Raw genomic sequence first — 27,131 nt, 5'->3', positions numbered from 1 at the left:
AAACTTCCAAGGTCTTTGGTCAAGTCAAGAGACTTGTCTTCACATCAACATCCTGGAACTGAGCGCCCTACGTCAAGCGGAGTCATTACTGCGCGACCAACCAATTCTGATCCAGTCAGACAACATCACCGCCGTGGCTCATGTATACCGCCAAGGCGGTACATGGAGCAGAGTGGCAAGGGCGGAAGCCACCAGAATTCTTTGCTGGGCGGAAATTCATGTAAGCGCACTGTCAGCAGTGTTCATTCCGGGAGTGGACAGCTGGGAAGCAGACTTCCTCAGCAGACACGACCTGCATCCAGGAGAGTGGGGACTTCATCCGGAAGTCTTCGCACAGATTGCAAGTCAGTGGGGATTACCCCAGATAGACATGAGGGCATCCCGCCTCAACAAAAAGCTACAGAGGTATTGCACCAGATCAAAAGATCCTCAGGCGGTAGCTGTAGACGCCTTAGGGACACTGTGGGTGTTCCAGTCGGTCTATGTATTTCCTCCTCTTCCTCTCATACCCAAGGTATTGAAAATAATAAGAAAGAGAGGAGTGAGAACAATTCTCATTGTTCCAGATTGGCCAAGAAGGACCTGGTATCCGGATCTGCTAGAAATGCTCACAGAAGATCCGTGGCCGCTTCCTCTACGACAGGACCTGTTGCAACAGGGGCCCTGTCTGTTCCAAGACTTACCGCGGCTGCTTTTGACGGCATGGCGGTTGAACGGCGGATCCTAGCGGAAAAAGGTATTCCGGATGAGGTCATTCCTACACTAATAAAGGCTAGGAAGGACGTGACATCAAAACATTATCACCAAATATGGCGAAAATATGTTTCTTGGTGTGAGGCCAGGAATGCTCCTAAGGTAGAATTGAACAAGCCTATATCGGTGAAACGGGCCGTTTGGTTAGTGGGCTGGTGGGACTGCGCAGCCCACCCCCACACAGGGAACATATCGGTTCAGTAAGTGCCCATTGGGGCCACAGGATCTCTCCTCCATATATATTTTTATTGCTTTATACCAATTTTGTTGTATGCAGTCATTTTTGTCTCCTTTTTGAGCGGGATAATGATTCATTTATCTTTGTGCTGATACTTAATATCAGCACAACAATTGTATCACAGAGATGTAATGTTAGTCTTGTAAAAACCCATACAAAGGTATAATCTGGTTTAGCAAGTGCCCATTTGGGCCGCAGCATATTATATTTTTTTATATTTTCTTATATACAATAATTCTGTTCTTCTCTTGTTTATCTCTGACCATACATTAATTCTTTTTGCACTACCTCTTTTTTTATTTGATTCTACCATTCATCTAATTCATATGTTTTGATTCATGTATTTATGTATGATACCAGCATTACATTACAGTGCTATAATGGTAATCTTGTAAACACATTATTTCTGCCAGCTGATACTTTGTTTTCTCTGTATTAGAGACAAATATATTAACGCCATCAGTTTATTATTTGCTATCTATATCAGCAAAAAATGTTTACTAGAAGTACTATTTGGGGGCTATAAGCATTTATTTAAAAGTGTGCTGCGAATCAGAAATCAGCCCCATTTCTTAAGGGAAAATCGATTCTACCTACAATTTTGAATAATTATTAAAAAAAAAAAAAAAAATTTTTGTATAAGCACTTGCACTTTGTATATCTTCAATGCTCTCTCATCCACTAATCTGGACAGCAGAAGCATCTTGGTAGTCATACTCTCTCATTCAGCAGATTACGGCCATACTCCACAGGATACGCCTGATCTCGTCTGATCTTGGAAGCTAATCTGTGGCAGGCCTGGTCAGTAACTGCCTGGGGGACCAGCAGCGAATACCAGGTGCAGTAAACAACCCAGCTGAACAGCAGAAGTAAGACACCCTTCTTTTTACTCCATCTTTTCTCTCTTTTAATTCATAAGTTAACATTACACCAAGTGTTTGCCTAGTAGATAACAATATATACTCACATTTAACAGTAATTTTGTACTCTCAGTCCTTTTTTGCCTGTTGCAAAAAGGCCAAAGATATAACAATCAGTGCAATAAAAGCCTTTTGGTGAACACCACTGCCTTAATCTAGAGCTGTAGGTGCTGAAGGACCTATATAGGCAACATTTCTTGATCATATTACATCTCTTTCTTTTTGGAGCATCAATATTACGGAGAAATCCAACCGAAATATTATCCCTCTGGGACTCAAATATAACCTATCTTACACTATAGATAGGATTCCCAGTTTATGTATAAATTATAAATAATTTTCACCAAGGCGTTCCTTCCTATATATTAGATCACTATATTTTGAGTCACTATATTTTAATATGCTTATTAAAAGTTAAGTTTTAGTGTCTAATTTTCAAATAAGAGTGCCCCAACATAGTCTTTCTTCTCTTTCGTTTTGTTGTCTAAAATCACTGACTCTGGGAGCACCACCGACGCATAATTGTTACAGTACACCTTGTATACATTATCGGTTTAAAGTCGGTCACAGACTCAGATCTAATTCTGGTCTAATGTCTGTTAGAATAAACCTGTTGCGGAACTATCTCCTCTAGATAAAGAATTCCATCTGGGCCATTTTCTTCACTTCCTACAAACTGGAGTGAATTTGGGCCTAAAATTAGGATCTGTTAAGGTTCAGATTTCGGCCTTATCCATTTTCTTTCAAAAGGAATTGGCCTCTCTTCCAGAAGTACAGTACAGTACGTTTGTGAAGGGAGTACTGCATATTCAGCCTCCTTTTGTACCTCCGGTGGCGCCTTGGGACCTTAACGTGGTGTTAAGTTTCCTTAAGTCACATTGGTTTGAACCACTTAAAACGGTGGAGTTGAAATATCTCACTTGGAAGGTGGTCATGTTGTTAGCCTTGGCTTCGGCTAGACGAGTTTCGGAATTAGCGGCTTTATCACATAAAAGCCCCTATCTGGTTTTCCATATGGGTAGGGCAGAATTGCGGACTCGTCCTCAATTCCTACCTAAAGTGGTCTCATCTTTTCATATGAACCAACCTATTGTCGTGCCTGTGGTTACACGTGACTTGGAGGATTCCGAGTCCCTTGATGTGGTCAGGGCTTTGAAAATTTACGTGGCCAGAACGGCTAGAGTCAGGAAGACAGAAGCACTGTTTGTCCTGTATGCAGCCAACAAGGTTGGCGCTCCCGCTTCAAAGCAGACTATTGCTCGCTGGATCTGTAACACGATTCAGCAAGCGCATTCTACGGCAGGATTGCCATTACCAAGATCGGTTAGGGCCCATTCCACTAGGAAGGTGGGCTCTTCTTGGGCGGCTGCCCGAGGGGTCTCGGCACTACAGCTGTGCCGAGCTGCTACTTGGTCGGGGTCAAACACCTTTGCAAAGTTCTATAAGTTTGATACCCTGGCTGAGGAGGACCTCCTGTTTGCTCAATCGGTGCTGCAGAGACATCCGCACTCTCCCGTCCGTTTGGGAGCTTTGGTATAATCCCCATGGTCCTTACGGAGTCCCCAGCATCCTCTAGGACGTTAGAGAAAATAAGATTTTAAACCTACCGGTAAATCTTTTTCTCATAGTCCGTAGTGGATGCTGGGCGCCCGTCCCAAGTGCGGACTACTTCTGCAAGACTTGTATATAGTTATTGCTTACATAAGGGTTATGTTATAGTTTCATCGGTTTGGACCGATGCTGTGTTGTTTTTTCATACTGTTAACTAGATAGTATATCACAAGTTATACGGTGTGATTGGTGTGGCTGGTATGAGTCTTGCCCTGGGATTAACTAAAATCCTTTCCTCGTACTGTCCGTCTCCTCTGGGCACAGTTTCTCTAACTGAGGTCTGGAGGAGGGGCATAGAGGGAGGAGCAAGTGCACACCCAGATCCAAAGTCTTTCTTAAAGTGCCCATGTCTCCTGCGGAGCCCGTCTATCCCCATGGTCCTTACGGAGTCCCCAGCATCCTCTACGGACTATGAGAAAAAGATTTACCGGTAGGTTTAAAATCTTGTTTTTTTGGAGCTGTGTGTTTGTGTGTGTGTGTATGTATGTATATGTGTATATATATATATATATATATATATGTGTGTGTGTGTATATAATACACACAAACAGAAAACTCACCATAGCAAGCTCACTTATCCTCGCACCATCAATAAATAAATGATGGGGATTTAGTTAGTGACTTGGCCAATGCGCGGAAGCCTGCAAACCTTCCTGCAGGTCCTACACTATCACAGAGTGTTAAAGTAGGATTTGAATTACCTGCCGGTAAATCCTTTTCTCATAGTCCGTAGAGGATGCTGGGGTCCATTTTAGTACCATTTAGTACCATGGGGTATAGACGGTTCCGCAGGAGCCTTCGTCACTTTAAGACTTTTTAACAGTGTGAACTGGCTCCTCCCTCTATGCCCCTCCTCCAGACCTCAGTATAGGAGACGGACATTCTCGAGAGAGGAATTACTATTAAAATTGTGGCGAGAATCACAACAGCTCACACCATACATAAAAAACATGTCGGCTAACATGGCCAATAACATAACTCATGCCAACCAGCATGAATAACTCAACATCTGAACACGTGTGCAAAAAGATAAACGTAATCAGCAGGAAAAATGAGCACTGGGCGGGCGCCCAGCATCCTCTACGGACTACAAGAAAAGGATTTACCGGCAGGTAGTTAAAATCCTATTTTCTCTTACGTCCTAGAGGATGCTGGGGTCCATTTTAGTACCATGGGGATATACCAAAGCTCCCAGTACGGGCGGGAAAGTGCTAATGTTCCTGCAGAACTGACTGACCAAATTGAAGATTGTCAGCAGCCAAGGTGTCAAACTTATAACACTTTGCAAATGTGTTTGCACCCGACCAAGTAGCAGCTCGGCAGATTTGCAAAGCCGAGACCCCCCGGGCAGCCGCCCAGGACGAACCCGCTTTCCTTGTAGAGTGGGCTTTTACTGAAGACGGTAACGGCAATCCTGCCGTGGAATGAGCGTGCTGAATGGTACCCCTGATCCAGTGCGCAATAGTCTGCTTAGAAGCAGGACCCCCAATCTTGTTGGGGTCATAGAGGACAAACAGAGATGCTGTTTTCCTTATCCGAGTCATTCTTGCAACATAAGTCCTCAGCGCTCTGACAACATCCAAGGACTTTGAGACGGCTGAGGTGTCAGAAGCTACTGGCACCACCACTGGTTGGTTGATATGAAAAGAAGACACAACCTTCGGAAGAAAGTGCTGACGTGTTCTCAGTTCAGCCCTATCTTCACGAAATATCAAATAAGGACTCTTGTGTGACAGAGCTCCTAACTCAGACACTCGTCTGCCTGAAGCCAAGGCGAATAGCATGACCACTTTCCAAGTGAGAAACTTTAACTCCACCTCTTGCAGAGGCTCAAACCAGTCCGATTTAAGGAACTGCAACACCACATTAAGATCCCAGGAAAAAAGGGAGGTTGGATGCGCAGAACCCCCTTCACGAACGTCTGGACCTCAGGAAGAGAAGCCAATTGTTTCTGAAAGAAAACTAACAAGGCAGAAATCTGAACCTTGATCGATCCTAATCTCAATCCAGCATCCACACCTGCCTGTAGAAATAGTAGAAGTCATCCTAGTTGAAACTGCACCGCAGGAGAGTTCTTGGATTCACACCAAGATACATATTTTCTCCAAATACGATGGTAATGTTTGGACGTTACCCCTTTCCTGGCCAAAATAAGTGTGAGAATGACTTCATTGGGAATACCCTTACAGGCTAGGATCTGGCGCTCAACAGCCATGCCATCAAACGCAATCGCGGTAAGTCCTGATAAACTAACGGCCCCTGCTGAAGCAGGTCCTCGCGAAGAGGAAGAGGCAGAGGATCTTCCATTAATAACTCTTGAAGATCTGGATACCAAGCCCTCCTTGGCCAGTCCAGAGCAATGAGTATTGCCTGTACTCATGTTCTTCTGATGATCTAGAGAACTTTTGGAATAAGTGGTAGCGGAGGGAACGGATACATCGTCTGAAACACATACTGAGTCACCAGTGCATCTATCGCTATTGCTTGTGGGTCTCTTGACCTGGAACAATATTTCTGAAGCTTCTTGTTGAGGCGTGATGCCATCATATCCACTTGAGGAACACCCCAACAACTTGCCACCTCCGCAAAGACTTCTGGGTGGAGGCCCCATTCTCTTGGATGGAGATCGTGTCTGCTGAGGAAGTCTGCTTCCCAGTTGTCCACTCCCGGAATGAAAATTGCCGACAGAGCGTTTGCATGTCTTTCTGCCCAGAGGAGTATCTTTGTCACCTCTGCCATTGCCGCTCTGCTTTTTGTTCCGCCTCGACGGTTTATGTAAGCTACTGCCATTACATTGTCTGACTGGATCTGTATGGTACGACCTTGAAGAAGGTGTGCCGCTTGATGAATACTGTTGTACACAGCTCTCAACTGCAGAATGTTTATGTGAAGGTGAGTTTTTTAACTTGACCATCTTCCTTGGAAGCTTTTGCCTTGCTTGACTGCTCCCCATCCTCGGAGACTTGCATCCGTGGTCACCAGGATCCAGGCCTGAATCCCGAACCTGCGTCCCTGCAGGAGGTGAGAAATTTGTAGCCACCACAGGAGCGAAATTCTGGCTTTCGCTGACAAGGTTATTCTTTGATACATGTGGAGATGCAACCCGGACCACTTGTCCAGTGCGAATGCACTGATGAATCGATACTGTTCATGGTCTCAAACGTTGTTTGACCATGCTCTGGATCTCCTGAGCCTTTTCCACCGGTAAAAATACTCTCTGTACCTCGGTGTCCAGTATCATTCCCAAAAATGATAATCTCATTGTCGGTTTCAACTGGGATTTTGGAAAGTTGATGATCCAACCATGCTGTTGAAGCACCTTCAGGGACAATGCTATGTTCTGGAGTAGCTTGTCCCTGGATCTCGCTTTTATGAGGAGATCGTCCAAGTATGGAATTATGTTGACTCCTTGTTTGCGAAGGAGAACCATCATCTCCGCCATCACCTTGGTGAATATTCTTCGAGCCGTGGAGAGCCCGAACGGTAATGTCTGGAATTGGTAGTGGCAATCCTGAACCGCAAACCTCAGGTATGCTTGATGTGGCGGGTCAATGGGGACATGCAAGTAAGCATCCTTGATGTACACTGACACCATAAATTCCTTTTCTTTCCAGCTGGAATTAACCGCTCTCAAGGATTCCATCTTGAATTTGAACCTTTTCAAATAAAGATTCAGAGATTTTAGGTTTAAAATTGGTCTGACCGAGCCATCCGGCTTCGGCACCACAAACAGGCTTGAATAAAAACCTTGGTTTCTTTGTTCGGCAGGAACCAAGGAAATTATTTTGTCTTGACATAATTTGTGTATTGCGTTCAGGACATTTGTGCCGTCCTGAGCAGCAACTGGCAAGGCTGATTTGAAAAATCGGCATGGGGGAAGGTCTTGAAATTCCAACCTGTAACCTTGGGATACTATCTGTAATATCCAAGGATCCAGGTCTGAGTGAAGCCAGACCTGGCTGAAAAATAATAGACGTGCCCCCACCCGATCGCACTCCCACAGAGGAGCCCCAGTGTCATGCTGTGACTTTTGCAGAAGTAGTTGCTGACTTCTGCTCCTGGGAGCCTGACGGTGTTGTAGATTTTCTACCTTTTCCTCTCCCTTTTCCTGTGACAAAAGGGGTACTCTTAGTCTTTTTGTACTTGTTGGGCCGAAAGGACTGCATAGTATGAGAATGATATACTTTTTTAGCCGGTGTAGCTGCCGACGGCAGAAATGCTGACTTGCCAGATGTAGTAGTTGATATCATGGCATCTAGTTTCTCTCCAAAGAGGGCCTCACCATTGTAGGGGAGCGCCCCAATATTTCTTTTGGATTCAGCTTCAGCGTTCCATTGGCAGATCCAGAGCGCCCTGTGTCCTACATAGCCTCAACCAAGTAACCTGCAGAATCTTTGATATGACCTAGAATTTGCAGCATATCATCTTTATCGACCATGTCAATATTAACAATTAAATTCTCTGCCCACTTTTCCACTGCGTTATCTACCCACGCAGAAGCAATTGCGGGCCTGAGTAGCGTACCCGTAGCAACATAGATGGACTTTAAAGTCGTCTCTAATTTGCAGTCAGCAGGTTCTTTTAATGAAGCTGACCCTGGGGCAGGTAAAATGATTTTCTTTGACAACCTAGAGACTGAGGTGTCTACCATTGGGGGTGATTCCCACTTACGCCTATCCTCTTCAGGGAAAGGGTACGCTATCCTTAGACGGAGGAAAAGTCACCACCTGTTTTTTTATTTAATTTAAAATAATCTTTTTCCTCAGGTGTAGGTGTTGTCAGGAAATTCCAACACCTCTTTTATAGTGACTATCATACATTGAATGCTCTTAGCCAGTTTGGTATCTACCCCCCTCAAATCTCCAGTGTCGACTACAGTGTCGGAATCTGTGTCAGTGTCCCTTTGTATAATTTGTGTCAGAGACCTTTTCTGGGAACAGGAGGGGTCCCGAGTGGGTGATGTGGAGGAATCGGCAAACAAAACATCCTCCACAGACTGTCTCCATTGCTCTGTCTGTTGTTCAGACTCAGAGAATTTACATATTACTCTGCAGCTTTCTCACCCACACAGGCTCAGAACACTCTTGTGCCTCCAAAATGGGTTCCTCTGGGGAAGAACTTTCTCTAGACATGTTACACACGTGTACAGTCACACCTCTCACACACACAGGGGAGCTGTTGGGGACAGATCTACCTAAAGTCTGTCAGAGAGACCCAGAGGGGATTGCCAGTCCACACCACGCTCCATATATGTATTGCATACAATAAATACACAACCACAGCGCTTATTTATCCAATATGAAGCCCGCAGACTTCAATAAACTATGCGCTCCCCTCCCCTTCTATAACACCCTGGTACTTGTATCAGCGATGTGTAAGGAGAAGCAGCGTTCAGGATCAGCGCTCCGGTGTCTCTGTGAGGAGAAAATGGCGCCAAAGTGTTACTAGCAATTCTGAGGAGAAGCCCCGTCCCTTTAATGGCGCAGTTCAGTTTCAGGAACACAATATTTATACTGGCAGGGGTATGTACACCAGCGGCTCCCTTGTGTGAACTTTATCGCCAGTGAGAGTAAAGATGTTATTTTTCATGTCCCTCAGAGCGTGGACCCCCCCGCGTGTGCCCTGCATCCTGTGCTGCGAGACATGTTTGTGCGCAGCGTCGCGCGCTGCACTGGTACCTTTAATGCCGCCATGATGACCGGAGGGTCCCTCTCTGCAGGTCTCCGGTAAATACTCACCAGCCTTCTGACTTCTGGCTCTGTTAGGGGGTGGCGGCAGTGCTGTGGGAGTAAGCAGCAGCCAGGCAAGGGCCGTTTTCGGTACCCTTCAGGAGCTATTGGTGTCCTGTCAGCGGAAGCAGAGCCATTGAACGAATTGAGAAGTTGGTTCCTACTCCCTCCCCCCCCCCCCCCCCCCCCCTAAGTCCCATGAAGCAGGGAAGCTGTTGCCAGCAGCTTCACTGTGAAATACAAAACCTAACAAAGTCTTTTCCAGCAGAACTCTGTAGAGCTCCACTAGTGTGCATCCAGTCTCCCGGGCACATTTTCTAAACTGAGGTCTGGAGGAGGGGCATAGAGGGAGGAGCCAGTTCACACTGTTAAAAAGTCTTCAAGTGCCGAAGGCTCCTGCGGAACCGTCTATACCCCATGGTACTAAAATGGACCCCAGCATCCTCTAGGGCGAAAGAGAAAAATTAAAACCTGGCAACTGTATCACACATAATATAACTGCAGTGCAAATATGCCCACTAGGTTTACTGTGCACCTGCCACATACCTTATAGCTTTTAAAGGTACACTAGTCACCTGACACTGGCTGATAAATTACTAAGGAACAGCTGACACAGGTTTAGGACAATTGAGTTTACATAGTGGTGCATGAAAAAGCTTGTAGCCACAGTTAATAAGAGTTAACCAAAGATTAACCCTGCAATATACAAACAAATATAAAACCACAGCACTCGCCTCCCCCGAAGCAGGGTGCAATGTATGAACTAATCCACTCATAGGGTGGGGTGCATATATATATATATATATATATATATATATATATATATATATATATATATATACAAGGGATTTCGGCAGCACTCCCAAATAAAAATATAACTGTCCGGTGCCTTCCTAAACCCGTATGGCAGCGGGTCATGTATAGCGTCCTGTCGGCGGCACTCCGGTATCACAAAGACACAACAGCAGGTTTGCAGAAATAACAACGTTTCGAAGCTTTAATCACTCCGTCTTCAGGTAACCTGAAGACGGAGTGATTAAAGCTTCGAAACGTTGTTATTTCTGCAAACCTGCTGTTGTGTCTTTGTGATACTGGAGTGCCGCCGACAGGACGCTATATATATATATATATATATATATATATATTTTCCACAAGGCCAGTACTCCCCAGAGAAATACACATACATTCAACCGGTGCCCTCACAGTCAATGATTGACACCTTTCCCCAGGTGCAGCACTCCAGGCTTAACAAAGAAAACACTCCACCCTTGTAGCTCTTATTCCTCTCATAAGAGCTGCCAGCGTGGTGTGTTTTCTTTGTTATGCCTGGAGTGCCGCACCTGTGAAAAGGTGTGTGTGTGTATATATATATATATATATATATATATATAATCCTCTGTGTGGTCCGGCACTCACCGCTCCCAGCAGGTTACTTGCTCCGGTGCCCTCCTTAGAGGTTGTTGCTACCTCAATGCATGCAGGAAAGAAAGGCGGCACTCGGAGACTGACGAATTTGGTGAAACAAAAACAATCCGTGTTTAATCACGTCAACGTTTCGGGGGACGTACCCCCTTCCTCAGGACAAACCAAACACAAGTGCAAACAATGTGAGAATGACATTAAATACCTTACCAAATCTAGAAGCGCCAACCCCCGTTGCGGCGACGCCGGCAGGAGCCCCGGATCCCGCACTTCCGGACGCGTCTCTCTGTCTCACCCGGAAGTGTCGCCGTCATGCCCCCGGACGTCATCCCGCAACGGCTGTGGACGTGCACACGTTCTGTAACCATGGAAACCATGGAGACAAATTTAGTAGATAAACCACTAACAAAACATACATTAAACATCTATAGATATTACACAACAGTGCTAAGTATAACAGTGCAAATCACATGACAGTGATGGTCAATAAAAATTATTAATAAAACAAGTGACCGTTTAAAACTTGATCCATAAGACACACTCGGGTATTAACCCTTATGTGTTGTGTGAACATGACACATGCACCCTCGCATGAATTAAAATATGTCAACGTGTTAAAATGTAATGATGAATAATCCAAAAATATGAAATGTGTATAAAACGTGTATCAATTATGTGACCCGTGTGTAAAAAATATAAAAAAATGTGTAAACAAATTTTTTACTAAAAACCCCCCGCTCTTTATAATGTTCGCAACACATCTTATCAACAACAGGGTACTGTAAAAATACCTCAGGTAAACTACAAATCAATAAATTGATCCTAATAATAAAAAAATTGAAAAATCCAAAGCAGGACATGATGTGCCACAAGTAATAATATGCGGATATACAACAGTATAATTTATAAAGCAATTATTTCATAAAAAACAGCTAAGGCCTAGATTTTCATTAAGACCCCTAGGGTGGATGGTATTAAGCCTGTAGATCCACCGCGATTCAAGCTGTAACAATTTCTTTGGTCTGGTACCTCCACGCTGCAATACTGGGACCTGGTCCACAATTTTATAACGAAGCGAGGTGAGGCTGTGTCTACACTGTGCAAAGTGCCGCGCGACGAGTTGCTCACTAGTGCCAGACTGTAGAGCTGCCCTGATGGCCGACCTGTGCTGGGCCATTCTTTCTTTAAATTGGCATTGGGTATTGCCAATGTAGTACAAACTGCATGGACATATTAGCACGTATATTACAAAGGTCGAGCTGCAAGTAAGAGGCCGTCTTATTGGAATCTTCTTGCCAGTGTGCGGTGCAATATGTAGTCACCTGTCTGCATATAGCTGCAGGTGGTGCACCCCAGGCATCTATAACATCCCGGTTTCCGGGTGAGAAAATGTGTGCTAGATGAGGGGATGTTAAAAGTTGTCACATCACTCTTGACAAGTAAATCTTTTATGTTTGCACTTCTGGTGTAGCAAGGCATAATTTCATATTACATATACACATTTCATATTTTTGGATTATTCATCATTACATTTTAACACGATGACGTATTTTAATTCATGTGAGGGTGCATGTGTCATGTTCACACAACACATAAGGGTTAATACCCGAGTGTGTCTTATGGATCAAGTTTTAAACGGTCACTTGTTTTATTAATAATTTTTATTGACCATCACTGTCATGTGATTTGCACTGTTATACTTAGCACTGTTGTGTAATATCTATAGATGTTTAATGTATGTTTTGTTAGTGGTTTATCTACTAAATTTGTCTCCATGGTTACAGAACGTGTGCACGTCCACAGCCGTTGCAGGATGACGTCCGGGGGCATGACGGCGACACTTCCGGGTGAGACAGAGAGACGCGTACGGAAGTGCGGGATCCGGGGCTCCGGCCGGCGTCGCCGCAACGGGGGTTGGCGCTTCTAGATTTGGTAAGGTATTTAATGTCATTCTCACATTGTTTGCACTTGTGTTTGGTTTGTCCTGAGGAAGGGGGTACGTCCCCCGAAACGTTGACGTGATTAAACACTGATTGGTTTTGTTTCACCAAATTCGTCAGTCTCCGAGTGCCGCCTTTCTTTCCTGTGTGTGTGTGTATATATATATATATATATATATATATATATATATATATATATATATATATATATATATATATATTTCATCGGGGGAAGTACCAATGACCAACTATAAAAACTGTAAATAATTGGAATAGAAAACGTGTATATTCGTTAAAACGAAAATGAAATGGCGAAAACTTTTACTGTGTCATTCCTCACAAATAAAGAAATAGAGAATAGAAAGATATCACTACCGGCAAATGGGGAAAGGACAGTTTTGTACGCATTACCAAGCAAACCTCCCAGGGCAAAGTCGATCTGTATTCCATTAGGGGATAGTGTCTGTACTTGATAAATTTACCTTGTCTCTTGAAATGTAAGAAATAAAGTCGCTTCCTCTTTAATGATTTCTCACTCATTTAATTTCTGCTGTGAAGGTGGGGCTTGGTAGATCCCTCGTATAAAATGTTTGGATACCCTATGACAGGCCATTAAGTCTTTTATACTGTATTCCTACGTTCTTCTTTCTTTTTTTTTTTAAGTGCTTTTTTTTCCCCCCTACCATAATCAGTAGACCACACCCTCATTTCCACACGCACTGTGTCCGTGATCTTGCTTGAGTTTCTTGTGGTACAGTTTATGATGCAATAATTCCTTTTATTGGTTTGGTGCTTTGCTTAAGTTGGGTACACACTGAAGCGACTTGATAGCAGAACCGCCATTGCACCTACAGAACGGCTGATTCCAGTAAGCATATACACTTACCGATCGGCTGCTTGATATATGTGGCGGTGCTCACTTCACGCCCAGCTGTGACGTCAGTCCCTGCAGCCAGTGTACGGGAGGTTGGCAGGTCACCCATACAGACACAGCCAGATGCGCCGGTATATCTGCAGATATATTGACCATCGCCTGTGCTGAAAGACCTTCACAAACATATCAGGTGTACACACCCGCTGATCAACTTGCTATATGTCAGCCGTTTGATTGAATGCCCGATATATCGCCCAGTGTGTACCCAAGTTTACTGTACTCGTGCATCTCTTATGGGCTCCACACACTGGGCGATGTTACTGAAAGATATGAGCGATCTCGTTCCCGTGTATCCACCGTTGGGCAGCTCGGCGGCGGATCAACAAATGTGTAGGACCCATTACACCTGTTGCAGTGACAAAATTCTGGTTTTCCGTTTTCCTGCCCATGTTTTAGCCGCATTGTTCTACAGAAAGAAGCTATTTTTCAGGCTTGATGCTTTGTTGTAGACCACCTTAGACCTTCTGTGGAGTACTCCCTTAAGTGTCTTATCTTTCAGTAAGACGTGCCGATTCCTCTTGAGGGATTGTGGAATGGGCTTTGTCTAGCTATTGTATTGTGGTAGAAATAATATGCACCCTCTTTGTTCCTGAAATAAGTATTTGTTCTTGTAAATTAGTAAATCACTTTATCAGCCTTTTCTGCATCCATGTATGATTAAGCAACCAGATTTACATCATAATTACATTAAATCCGTTAAATTGTATTTAATTGTCTGGAAAACACAGATGATAGTTAAAATGTATCTTACAGATCTTAAGTACTGTAGTTTAATGCTTTGTGCCTTTTCATGTTATCTGACAATTGCAGCTTTCATGTATCCAGTGTTATTCTGTATTGTTATTCAATATATTATTCAACATAAAAGACGGCAACCTCTTTAGTAATGATTTTACAATTGTCCACATTTAGGAGTAGACTCAATTAGCAGCAGGCTGAGATTGAAGGTCCGTTCACTCCGTGTGAATAAGAAATAATGGGGATATGTATCAAAACGTGAAGAGAGCTAAAACGAACGAACTAATACGAGCTAATTGGCTGGGACGTAATCTTTCTCCAAGGCTTGATACATCTCTCCCTTAGTGTTAACTGCTGCCACGTGGTCGTACGTGGGGTCAGTAATTAAATAGTGCTAAGCTCTTCACCCTCAGAAACAGACAGCGTGGTGCATCTTGACGCTAATTGAATTTGCCTCTTAGGGGCTTCAGCACTACTCTATCTAAAGCTGGATACCTACCTATACGATTGTTAGTCCGTTCTCCCAATATCAGGTGAACGGCTATTGATTGTATGTGTGTGTGTGTGTGTACTCTGTACCGGGTATACTTTTAATTTGCTGGCTGTCGGGATCCCGGCGTTCAAGATACTGACGCCGGAATCCCGACAGCTGGCAATGCAGGCAGCCGCAATACTGGCGCAACAGGGCTATTCCCACTCGTGGTGTGTCAACGACACCCATAAAGTGGGAATAGAAGCTGTGGTGGGCGCAGCGATCCACTGAGCCTGCAAGGGGACTCTTTGCGCTCTCCCCATTGACGGCATACTGGAGACCGGGATACTTCTGTCGGTGTACTGACGGCCGGCATCCCAGACGCCGGTAAATCATGCTGAAGCCCTGTACCGATGCAGGAGCGTTAGCTGATAAACCACTTATAACATTCCTGCAATGGTCGGGAACAGGTGGTTGCATCTTCATGCTGCACATGCGACCTCCCGATCCCAATAGTGGAGCCACTAACTCCACACACACACACACACACACACACACACACACACACACACACACACACACATTCCTCCCCCCCCCCCCCTGCTGCTGCCTCTGCCTCACAGGAGGTCACAGCTGGATACACACAGATCGGGAGCGTTTTGCATGATCAGCCGGGATCGAACAAGTATCCAGCTTTAGTTAGCGTAATATAATTGCCGTAAAATCGTGGCACACGTCCCCAGAGGAACATCTACGCACACATCAGCTTATGTAGGTCTGACGCTTATGCTTAGAGCAATGGGACTGGCCAGTCTAACGGCGGGCAAGCATGACATGGGCATGTTGGCACTAGTGATGTGCACCGGACATTTTTCGGGTTTTGTGTTTTGGTTTTGGATTCGGACGCGTTTTGGCAAAACCTCCCTGAAAATTTTTTGTCGGATTCGGGTGTGTTTTGGATTCGGGTGTTTTTTACAAAAAACCCTTAAAAACAGCTTAAATCATAGAATTTGGGGGTCATTTTGATCCCATAGTGTTATTAACCTCAATAACCATAATTTCCACTCATTTTTAGTCTATTCTGAACACCTCACAATACTATTTTTAGTCCTAAAATTTGCACCGAGGTCGCTGGATGGCTAAGCTAAGCGACACAAGTGGCCGACACAAACACCTGGCCCATCTAGGAGTGGCACTGCAGTGTCAGGCAGGATGGCCCTTCACAAAAATTGTCCCCAAACAGCACATGATGCAAAGAAAAAAAGAGTTGCACCAAGGTCGCTGTGTGACTAAGCTAAGCGACACAAGTGGCCGACACAAACACCTGGCCCATCTAGGAGTGGCACTGCAGTGTCAGGCAGGATGGCACTTCAAAAAAATTGTCCCCAAACAGCACATGATGCAAAGAAAAATTAAAGAAAAAAGAGGTGCAAGATGGAATTGTCCTTGGGCCCTCCCACCCACCCTTATGTTGTATAAACAGGACATGCACACTTTAACGAACCCATCATTTCAGCGACAGGGTCTGCCACACGACTGTGACTGAAATGACTGGTTGGTTTGGGCCCCCACCAAAAAAGAAGCAATCAATCTCTCCTTGCACAAACTGGCTCTACAGAGGCAAGATGTCCACCTCATCGTCATCCTCCGATTCCTCGCCCCTTTCACTGTGTGCATCCCCCTCCTCACAGATTATTAATTCGTCCCCACTGGAATCCACCATCTCAGGTCCCTGTGTACTTTCTGGAGGCAATTGCTGGTGAATGTCTCCACGGAGGAATTGATTATAATTCATTTTGATGAACATCATCTTCTCCACATTTTCTGGAAGTAACCTCGTACGCCGATTGCTGACAAGGTGAGCGGCTGCACTAAACACTCTTTCGGAGTACAGACTGGAGGGAGGGCAACTTAGGTAGAATAAAGCCAGTTTGTGCAAGGGCCTCCAAATTGCCTCTTTTTCCTGCCAGTATACGTACGGACTGTCTGACGTGCCTACTTGGATGCGGTAACTCATATAATCCTCCACCATTCTTTCAATGGTGACAGAATCATATGCAGTGACAGTAGACGACATGTCAGTAATCGTTGGCAGGTCCTTCAGTCCGGACCAGATATCAGCACTCGCTCCAGACTGCCCTGCATCACTGCCAGTGGGTGGGCTCGGAATTCTTAGCCTTTTCCTCGCACCCCCAGTTGCGGGAGAATGTGAAGGAGGAGCTGTTGACGGGTCACGTTCCGCTTGACTTGACAATTTTCTCACCAGCAGGTCTTTGAACCTCTGCAGACTTGTGTCTGCCGGAAAGAGAGATACAACGTAGGTTTTAAATCTAGGATCGAGCACGGTGGCCAAAATGTAGTGCTCTGATTTCAACAGATTGACCACCCGTGAATCCTGGTTAAGCGAATTAAGGGCTCCATCCACAAGTCCCACATGCGGGGAATGACCTGACTCAGGCTGGCAGTGTCTGAACTGACTTCACGTGTGGCAAGTTCAAAGGGTTGCAGAACCTTGCACAACGTTGAAATCATTCTCCACTGCGCTTGAGTCAGGTGCATTCCCCCTCCTTTGTTTATATCGTGGGCAGATGTATAGGCTTGAATGGCCTTTTGCTGCTCCTCCATCCTCTGAAGCATATAGAGGGTAGAATTCCATCTCGTTACCACCTCTTACTTCAGATGATGGCAGGATCAGGTTCAGGAGTGTTTGCTGGTGCTCCAGTCTTCGGCACGCGGTGGCTGAATGCCGAAAGTGGCCCGCAATTCTTCGGGCCACCGACAGCATCTCTTGCACGCCCCTGTCGTTTTTTAAATAATTCTGCACCACCAAATTCAATGTATGTGCAAAACATGGGACGTGCTGGAATTTGCCCACATGTAATGCACGCACAATATTGGTGGCGTTTTCCGATGTCACAAATCCCCAGGAGAGACCAATTGGGGTAAGCCACTCTGCGATGATGTTCCTCAGTTTCCGTAAGAGGTTGTCAGCTGTGTGCCTCTTCTGAAAAGCGGTGATACAAAGCGTAGCCTGCCTAGGAACGAGTTGGCATTTGCGAGATACTGCTACTGGTGCAGCCGCTGCTGTTCTTGCTGCGGGAGGCAATACATCTACCCAGTGGGCTGTCACAGTCATATAGTCCTGAGTCTGCCCTGGTCCACTTGTCCACATGTCCGTGGTTAAGTGGACATTGGGTACAACTGCATTTTTTAGGACACTGGTGACTCTTTTTCTGACGTCTGTGTACATTCTCGGTATCGCGTGCCTAGAGAAGTGGAACCTAGATGGTATTTGGTACCGGGGACACAGTACATCAAGCAATACTCTAGTTCCCTGTGAATTAACGGTGGATACCGGAAACATGTTTAACACCGCCCAGGCTGCCAAGGCCTGAGTTATCCGCTTTGCAGCAGGATGACTGCTGTGATATTTCATCTTCCTCGCAAAGTACTGTTGGACAGTCAATTGCTTACTGGAAGTAGTACAAGTGGTCTTCCGACTCCCTCTGGGATGACGATCGACTCCCAGCTGCAACAACAGCAGCGCCAGCAGCAGTAGGCGTTACACTCAAGGATGCATCGGAGGAATCCCAGGCAGGAGAGGACTCGTCAGACTTGCCAGTGACATGGCCTGCAGGACTATTGGCTTTCCTGTCTAAGGAGGAAATTGACACTGAGGGAGTTGGTGGTGTGGTTTGCAGGAGCTTGGTTACAAGAGGAAGGGATTTAGTTGTCAGTGGACTGCTTCCGCTGTCACCCAAAGTTTTTGAACTTGTCAATGACTTCTGATGAATGCGCTCCAGGTGACGTATAAGGGAGGATGTTCCTAGGTGGTTAACGTCCTTACCACTACTTATTACAGCTTGACAAAGGCAACACACGGCTTGACACCTGTTGTCCGCATTTCTGTTAAAATAATTCCACACCGAAGAGGTGATTTTTTTTGTAATTTGACCAGGCATGTCAATGGCCATATTCGTCCCACAGACAACAGGTGTCTCCCCGGGTGCCTGACTTAAACAAACCACCTCACCATCAGAATCCTCCTTGTCAATTTCCTCCTCAGCGCCAGCAACACCCACATCCTCATCCTGGTGTACTTCAACAGTGACATCTTCAATTTGACTATCAGGAACTGGACTGCGGGTGCTCCTTCCAGCACTTGCGGGGGGCGTGCAAATGGTGGAAGGCGCCACCTCTTCCCGTCCAGTGTTGGGAAGGTCAGGCATCGCAACCGACACAATTGGACTCTCCTTGGGGATTTGTGATTTAGAAGAACGCACAGTTCTTTGCTGTGCTTTTGCCAGCTTAAGTCTTTTCATTTTTCAAGCAAGAGGATGAGTGCTTCCATCCTCATGTGAATCTGAACCACTAGCCATGAACATAGGCCAGGGCCTCAGCCGTTCCTTGCCACTCCGTGTCGTAAATGGCATATTGGCAAGTTTACGCTTCTCATCAGACGCTTTTAATTTAGATTTTTGGGTCATTTTACTGAACTTTTGCTTTTTGGATTTTACATGCTCACTACTATGACATTGGGCATCGGCCTTGGCAGACGACGTTGATGGCATTTCATCGTCTCGGCCATGACTAGTGGCAGCAGCTTCAGCACGAGGTGGAAGTGGATCTTGATCTTTCCCTATTTTACCCTCCACATTTTTGTTCTCCATTTTTTTAATGTGTGGAATTATATGCCAGTAATATATCAATAGCAATGGCCTACTGTACCGTATTGCTATATATTATATACTGGTGGTCAGCAAAATTATGCATTGTCCTCCTACTATATATACTGCGCACAACTAAAATGCACCACAGGTATGGATGGATAGTATACTTGACGACACAGAGGTAGGTAGAGCAGTGGACTACTGTACCGTACTGCTATATATTATATACTGGTGGTCAGCAAAATTATGCACTGTCCTCCTACTACTGCGCAAAACTTGAATGCACCACAGGTATGGATGGATAGTATACTTGACGACACAGAGGTAGGTAGAGCAGTGGACTACTGTACCGGACTGCTATATATTATATACTGGTGGTCAGCAAAATTCTGCACTGTCCTCCTACCACTGCGCAAAACTTAAATGCACCACAGGTATGGATGGATAGTATACTTGACGACACAGAGGTAGGTAGAGCAGTGGACTACTGTACCGTACTGCTATATATTATATACTGGTGTTCAGCAAAATTCTGCACTGTCCTCCTACTATATATACTGAGCAAAACTTAAATGCACCACAGGTATGGATGGATAGTATACTTGACAACACAGAGGTAGGTAGAGCAGTGGACTACTGTACCGTACTGCTATATATTATATACTGGTGGTCAGCAAAATTATGCACTGTCCTCCTACTATATATACTGCGCACAACAACTAAAATGCACCACAGGTATGGATGGATAGTATACTTGACGACACAGAGGTAGGTAGAGCAGTGGACTACTGTACCGTACTGCTATATATTATATACTGCTGGTCAGCAAAATTATGCACTGTCCTCCTACTACTGCGCAAAACTTAAATGCACCACAGGTATGGATGGATAGTATACTTGACGACACAGAGGTAGGTAGAGCAGTGGACTACTGTACCGTACTGCTATATATTATATACTGGTGGTCAGCAAAATTATGCACTGTCCTCCTACTACTGCGCAAAACTTAAATGCACCACAGGTATGGATGGATAGTATACTTGACGACACAGAGGTAGGTAGAGCAGTGGACTACTGTACCGTACTGCTATATATTATATACTGGTGGTCAGCAAAATTCTGCACTGTCCTCCTACCACTGCGCAAAACTTAAATGCACCACAGGTATGGATGGATAGTATACTTGACGACACAGAGGTAGGTAGAGCAGTGGACTACTGTACCGTACTGCTATATATTATATACTGGTGGTCAGCAAAATTCTGCACTGTCCTCCTACTATATATACTGCGCAAAACTTAAATGCACCACAGGTATGGATGGATAGTATACTTGACGACACAGAGGTAGGTAGAGCAGTGGACTACTGTACCGTACTGCTATATATTATATACTGGTGGTCAGCAAAATTATGCACTGTCCTCCTACTAAATATACTGCGCACAACAACTAAAATGCACCACAGGTATGGATGGATAGTATACTTGACGACACAGAGGTAGGTAGAGCAGTGGACTACTGTACCGTACTGCTATATATTATATACTGGTGGTCAGCAAAATTCTGCACTGTCCTCCTACTACTGCGCAAAACTTAAATGCACCACAGGTATGGATGGATAGTATACTTGACGACACAGAGGAAAGGTAGAGCAGTGGACTACTGTACCGTACTGATATAATACTGGTGGTCACTGGTCAGCAAAATTTTGCACTGTCCTCCTATATACTACAATGCAGCACAGATATGGAGCGTTTTTCAGGCAGAGAACGTAGATATTTTCAGCACACTGAGCACAGATATTTGCAAGCGCACTGAGCACAGATATTTGCAGCACACTGAGCACAGATACTTGCAGCACACTGTACACAACTGAGAGAACGCTGCACACGTCCTCTCCCTATCATCTCCAATGCACGAGTGAAAATGGCGGTGACGCGCGGCTCCTTATATAGAATACGAATCTCGCGAGAATCCGACAGCGGGATGATGACATTTGGGCGCGCTCAGGTTAACCGAGCAAGGCGGGAAGATTCGAGTCCGCCTCGGAACCGTGTAAAATGGGTGAAGTTCGGGGGGGTTCGGATTCCGAGGAACCGAACCCGCTCATCACTAGTTGGCACTATTGCAAGCTGATACAGACTGGCACAGACCCACATATACTGCTGTCAAATACTTATTGTTTACTAATGTTCTACTTTTCTGTAACTTTGGCTGTCTTTTTCGAATATTCACAATTTACTTGAGTGTTTAACAGGAATCATTTCAGAGAACTTGCACATTACAAACGGCCGATAGCACGGCATGCCACTGTGTCCATCACCATTACAAGAGATAAGGGCACGATTTTAGCAAAGGCTAGTAAGGTCACATCTGTGTTTCATAGCATATGTTACTTTCCGGGGAACGCGTTTTACGGCTGCAATTTGGGGCACAATTACATCCAGCTCTGCATCATTACTTTTATGCATTATTTCCATAAATATTTGACTTATTTATTTAATGATATTTTTAATTACTTTACAGCAATTTCCTGGAGTCATTATCCCAATTCAGCAACATCCCAAACTTAATGACCTTTTATTAATTCCGGTGATTGGCCCAAGGTGGGTAAGCCTTGTATTTCTTGTTTCATGTGTTACTGAATACATATGTATGTTTATTGCTGATCCCAGTTGCTGTATGCTTCCACTGTCCTGCATGCAGTTCTCAGTGTGTTTCCATTCTGTATGTAACGGAAACTGTTTCCTCTCTGTATAATTCACAATGCCTTTCTTCAGTGGTGCCCAGGGAACATAAAAACATGGCACCCCTTAAAAACTGTTCTTGAAAATTCTTATAATGAGCCACAAAATAAGCACAGACGCAGATTATAGGAATGTGAGAGCTAGGCAGGACGTCAGTGCGACAACCTTGAATACAACACACACACGCTGTTGTGTAATGAATGTTCACAATTCTGACTTGAATACTGTAGGCAAATTTCAGTTGTAACGTCACAACAATATACAACCAATATGAGATCCAATAGATCTCATACCTAAAGCCCAGGAATTCCAAACCCTTCAGTGCGCCCTGGACATTCCCCTGCACCGTACCTTTATGTCCATTGCTCCTTTCGCTGACACTTGATGCAACCCTGTTTGCTAGGAACTCCCCACTTCCTCCAACATCTCCTCCCTTCCAGGCTCCGACCTGGTGCGGTTCCTCTTCTCTGCAGCTTCCCATCGTCTGACTCTTTCCTGCAGCTACACATAAGTGTGATGTGGGATACATGTGATTGTCATAAATGAGAGCTGAAACTTTTGCATTCTTCTAACCATAAAAGTGCCCTGGGTGCAGATTCCGGGTGCGCATGTGTACTGCCGTCCTTGCCCTACTTACGCCACTGTTTTTTTTTCTACTTTCATATTTACTGAGAACAACACATGCAGTGCAACTGTACCCCCTGTAAGTTAGATATATATATATATATATATATAGATGACTTATTTGCTATGCAGGGCAGTATTTTCACCCATCTAGGAGCCAGTGGACATTAGGGGAACGCAGTTTGATGAAAGGTTCCTGCAAAATTGTACTTACAATGAGCTATACTCCAATGCCACTCACAGGCTGTTCCTGGTTCATATAGTTGGTGGTGCCACATCCCTAACGGGTGTGGTATGGCTGACCGGCGGTCAGGAGACCACCGGTCAGCATACCGACGCCAGGATCCCAGCAGCATGCCGACCGTCGGGATAGTGAGGGGGTGGGATGTTGGTGGAGGTCATGTGACCATCGGTCTCCCGACCGCCAGTCACATGAATACCACCCTCCCTAACAGCTGGTGGATAAGACTGCAGGGGATGCGGTCAATTTACCTACAATCAAAATCCCGACGACCATTGACCGACGGTCAAAATCCCAACATTTAAAATACTAACAAGGGCAAAATACTGACATTTAAAATGTTGACAGGTCAAAAAGGCGACATGAGTTTTTCATTGAAACCGACTTGTTCATACTTTACCATCCCAGTGGACCTGGAGGGGGAATATAATAGTGTGCCGAGCGCAATGAGGCACCGTGCCCAAAGCATGGCGAGCGCAGCAAGGCACCGTGCCCAAAGCATGGCGAGTGCAGCGAGCCATATGAGGGGACGCGGTACACTTATACGGTGTTCATGTCAACCTATGTCGACATACACAATTTTTTTTTAAAACCCTTGTGTCAACTTTTCAGCCTGTCGACATTTTAAATATCTGTATTTTGACCTTGTCGGTATTTTAAATGTGGGGATTTTGACCTTGTCAGGATTTTGACTGTCGGTCAATTGGTTTTTGGGGTTTTGACCATTGGGATTTTGATTGTAGGTTTTTCATACTAAACCCGACTACAGATCACACACGTAACCCACTGGTTAATAGGCTTCCCTAAATTACTTTCTGGAAAATGAACCGATGCCCGGTTCACACTGAGAAGGGGGTGTGATCACTAGGCGCACAGCGCTAGTAAACTGATCTGCGGGGATTGTTGATCTGTAGAAGAAAGACGATAAAGCTGTAACCAGCTTTGGGTTACGTCGTCGTTATCTTAAAGCTTGCTATTAGAATCATGTGGTTGGCTCAGTGGGTATTTGATTGTAGAGCGATTGTCACCAGTCTATGATGGCTATATAATGAGCATGTGACAAGCTACAGTGTGCCCCATACAAAGTTCAGATTATGTAATACAGTACATTAGACATATGCAGATCCAGTGATCAAGGTAAGCCACTCACCAGATTCTCTCTCTGGTGCGATAATTGAGCAGTAGTTCCATTCCGCACTTATACTGCATGTAGTGGCTGCTGGCCATGCTGTGGGCAACGAGGGTTTCCGGGCAACTGGAAGCCCACCTGCGATTTCCTATTATCAGCATGGGACCACGGCTAGTATAATCATTGTGCATTATGTGTGATTACTATGTACAGGGGCTGACAATTATACTCCATATAACATAGACCATATGTCCGATATTGTGTCCTTATTTAGGAAAACACTAGAGAGACATCCGGTGCAAGTCATCGTTGGAGCCCAGTGTGGAAATGCTGTTCTTAGAGGAGCCCATGTCTACTCTGCTGGGATTCTGTCGGCTTCAAAATGTGAGAGCAACGTTGGTGGACCTGTAAATATTGAGCACAGGGGAACCCTTGTTATTAAAGCGTTTTTTAACTTCAGACCATGAGACAGGGTCACCAAAAATGATGGAAAAGGTGTCTTGTGTCTCATGTTGGCAAACTAATCCTGCTGCCACAATTATTAGCGAACAGAGTGTCATCCAATGGTGAATACTTGCCTGTTCCTCTCATTCCTCTGGTTTGCATGCATCACTCGGAGCTCAGCTGTAAGGGCGTGGTGGCATTGATACTACTGCTGAATGCACCTTTAAGGCGGAGTGACAGGGAGGGGTTCAGCAGTGCAGGGGAGAATTCCGCAGCACAATGGTATTACTGCTTCACACCATTGAGGTTATGTGTTCAGTTCCCAGTCGTGGGCCATCTGTGTGAGTTTATATGTTCTCCTCATGGTTGCATGGGTTTTTCAGGGTATGCCAGTTTGCTCCCACACTCCAAGCACATAGCGGTAGGTTAACTGGATTTTGCCAAAATGAATACTTGTGTGTAGTTGCGCTTGTATGTTAGGGAATTTAGACTATACGCTCCAGTGGGACTAGGACTGATATGAATGACATGTTCTCTGTATAGCGCTGTATACATTGGTAGCGCTATATAAATAAACAATTACAATAAGGTAAATTTAGTACTTTTTCAAACCCTGCCTGAGACATGGCAGTTAGGAGCTGATTGGCTGGTACTTTATCTCTGTCCACTTTATCTCTCTCCAAGGCTTAGTAAATAGATCCCATACGCTTTATATAGTCAAAACTCTAGCGTATACGTTAGTATGATAAGAAAGGCTCTGCCTCAACTCACTGCTTAGTAGGACCATATAGAAGGCTGTTAGTGGGCATATTATTATTATTAGTATTATTAGTATTATTATACTTTATTGATATGGTGCCATAAGGAATCCACAGCGCCCAATTACAGTTCAAGATAATATAGGACATGTATGGAAAACCAGGGGTCAGGTGACATCACAGGGAGTAGGAAGTGTAAGTAAGAGAAGGAAATGCACACGACGGGAGAAGGCCCTGCTCTTGCCAGCTTACAATCTAAAAGGAAAGTACTAGACGCTTTTAAAATTTGTGCATTTAAATACAAAATAAAATAATGTAAAAAGCTTATAAATTCTGTTTAATCACGAAGGAATTAAACAAAAAAAAGTAGTAAAAAAAGGCTATTTGAGGCCGCTTTAAAAAAAAGCAAAAAAAACATTTATGAAAAAGGCAAATATTTTCATTGAAATCATGTCATTTATTTTGGGGTGCATAAACTAATGAAAATGTTGATTTTGGGGTAATTTGAGGTCATTTACTTGTTTTCACCCCAAAAATTACATGTAATTATTGGCCCAATTAAGCTAATTAAAAACGACCAAATGTCTAATAAGTCATTAGGAAAGGGGGTGTCCAAGGGGTTCTGAAGCAAGTCCCCACATTTTACTTGAAAATAAAGCCCTTTCTACATTTTCACCTGCCAGGGGGGTGCGGACAAAAACAGGTGAATTTACTGTGTGAATTTGCTTTGCCGGATCAAACTCGCACCAAACTGAATTCCCCGCATGTCTAGGTCAAAAGTTATTACAATTGTTTTTGGACCCTAAGAAGTCAGAGTGTATAATATGTGCCATAAGCTTTAAATTGCAGAAAAAATAGAGAAAAATGACAGTTAGGAGCTGTTGGTTGATGCTTTTTTTTTATCTCCAAACATTTTATCTTCAGCCAAGGCTTAGTACACAGGTTCTCAAACTCGGTCCTCAGGACCCCACACAGTTCATGTTTTGCAGGTCACCTGTTGATTTTTAAAATGTGACAGTTGGTGATTCACAGTGCACCTGCTGGGTGACATGGAAAACGTGAACCGTGTGGGGTCCTGAGGACCGAGTTTGAGAACCATTGGCTTAGTAAATAGACCCCTATATTAGAAATATCTTCTTCGCATTATTCTAATCATTTTTGTACTCCAAACTTTGGAGTAAAAAGTCTATGGCAGGTGAGACAGTGCCCCCCCCTGCCTATTTTTTCCACACATCTCTGATCAAACCTCACCAAACTTTCCTGCAGTATATACTGCTGCACCTGTGTATAATGCCCACATGTATATCCTGCTGCACCTGTGTATAATGCCCACATGCACCCTTTGGCTCATATGTTGCGTGTAAATCTGGCTCTGGTACTAGCCATTGTCTCCTGAGTCAATTATCTCACCGCACGTCCATGGCTACTAAGTATGGACAAAATTTGCACACCCCCTCTGCCAGTAGTGCATATTGGCATTTCTAATTGAATTGTGCAAATCTCAGGTGCGCGCATGAAGGTGAAGTGTGCGAGTTTACCGTCTACAATCCCTCACCTAATTGAATTCCCCCCATAATGACAAAAGGCATCTTTATTTTTTAAACTACTGCAATTCCGTCCACAAAAGGATCTGGCAAAGCACTAAACAACTGACCCCCTGGCTGGGGTCACATATAGTAATTGGAGAAGAGAGTATGTATGCAAAGGGCAATTTAGGAACAGCGGTCTACGTGCGGAAAATGTGAAAAACCCTCTTACTAT

The 27,131-nt window shown here is 44.6% G+C and overlaps 1 protein-coding gene across 5 annotated transcripts in view; it reads left to right on the top strand.

Annotated features, from left to right (window-relative positions):
• Positions 1-27,131, top strand: part of NSUN6 (NOP2/Sun RNA methyltransferase 6) — a 141,792-nt gene that overhangs the window by 34,426 nt on the left and 80,235 nt on the right. For all 5 annotated transcript variants that reach the window (XR_010177597.1, XM_063921550.1, XM_063921549.1 and 2 more), the window contains exons 4-5: positions 21,954-22,033; positions 24,443-24,552. Coding sequence is in view for 4 of the 5 variants with exons in the window: in XM_063921550.1 (XP_063777620.1) it covers positions 21,954-22,033; positions 24,443-24,552 (190 nt within the window). In the remaining variant the exon portion in view is untranslated. The remainder of the gene's footprint in view (positions 1-21,953; positions 22,034-24,442; positions 24,553-27,131) is intronic.

This window comes from Pseudophryne corroboree, chromosome 5, assembly GCF_028390025.1.
Source record: "Pseudophryne corroboree isolate aPseCor3 chromosome 5, aPseCor3.hap2, whole genome shotgun sequence".
NCBI lineage: Eukaryota > Metazoa > Chordata > Amphibia > Anura > Myobatrachidae > Pseudophryne > Pseudophryne corroboree.
The sequence above is the reverse complement of the archived record's forward strand: the minus strand, read 5'-3'. Positions and strand labels throughout refer to the sequence as shown.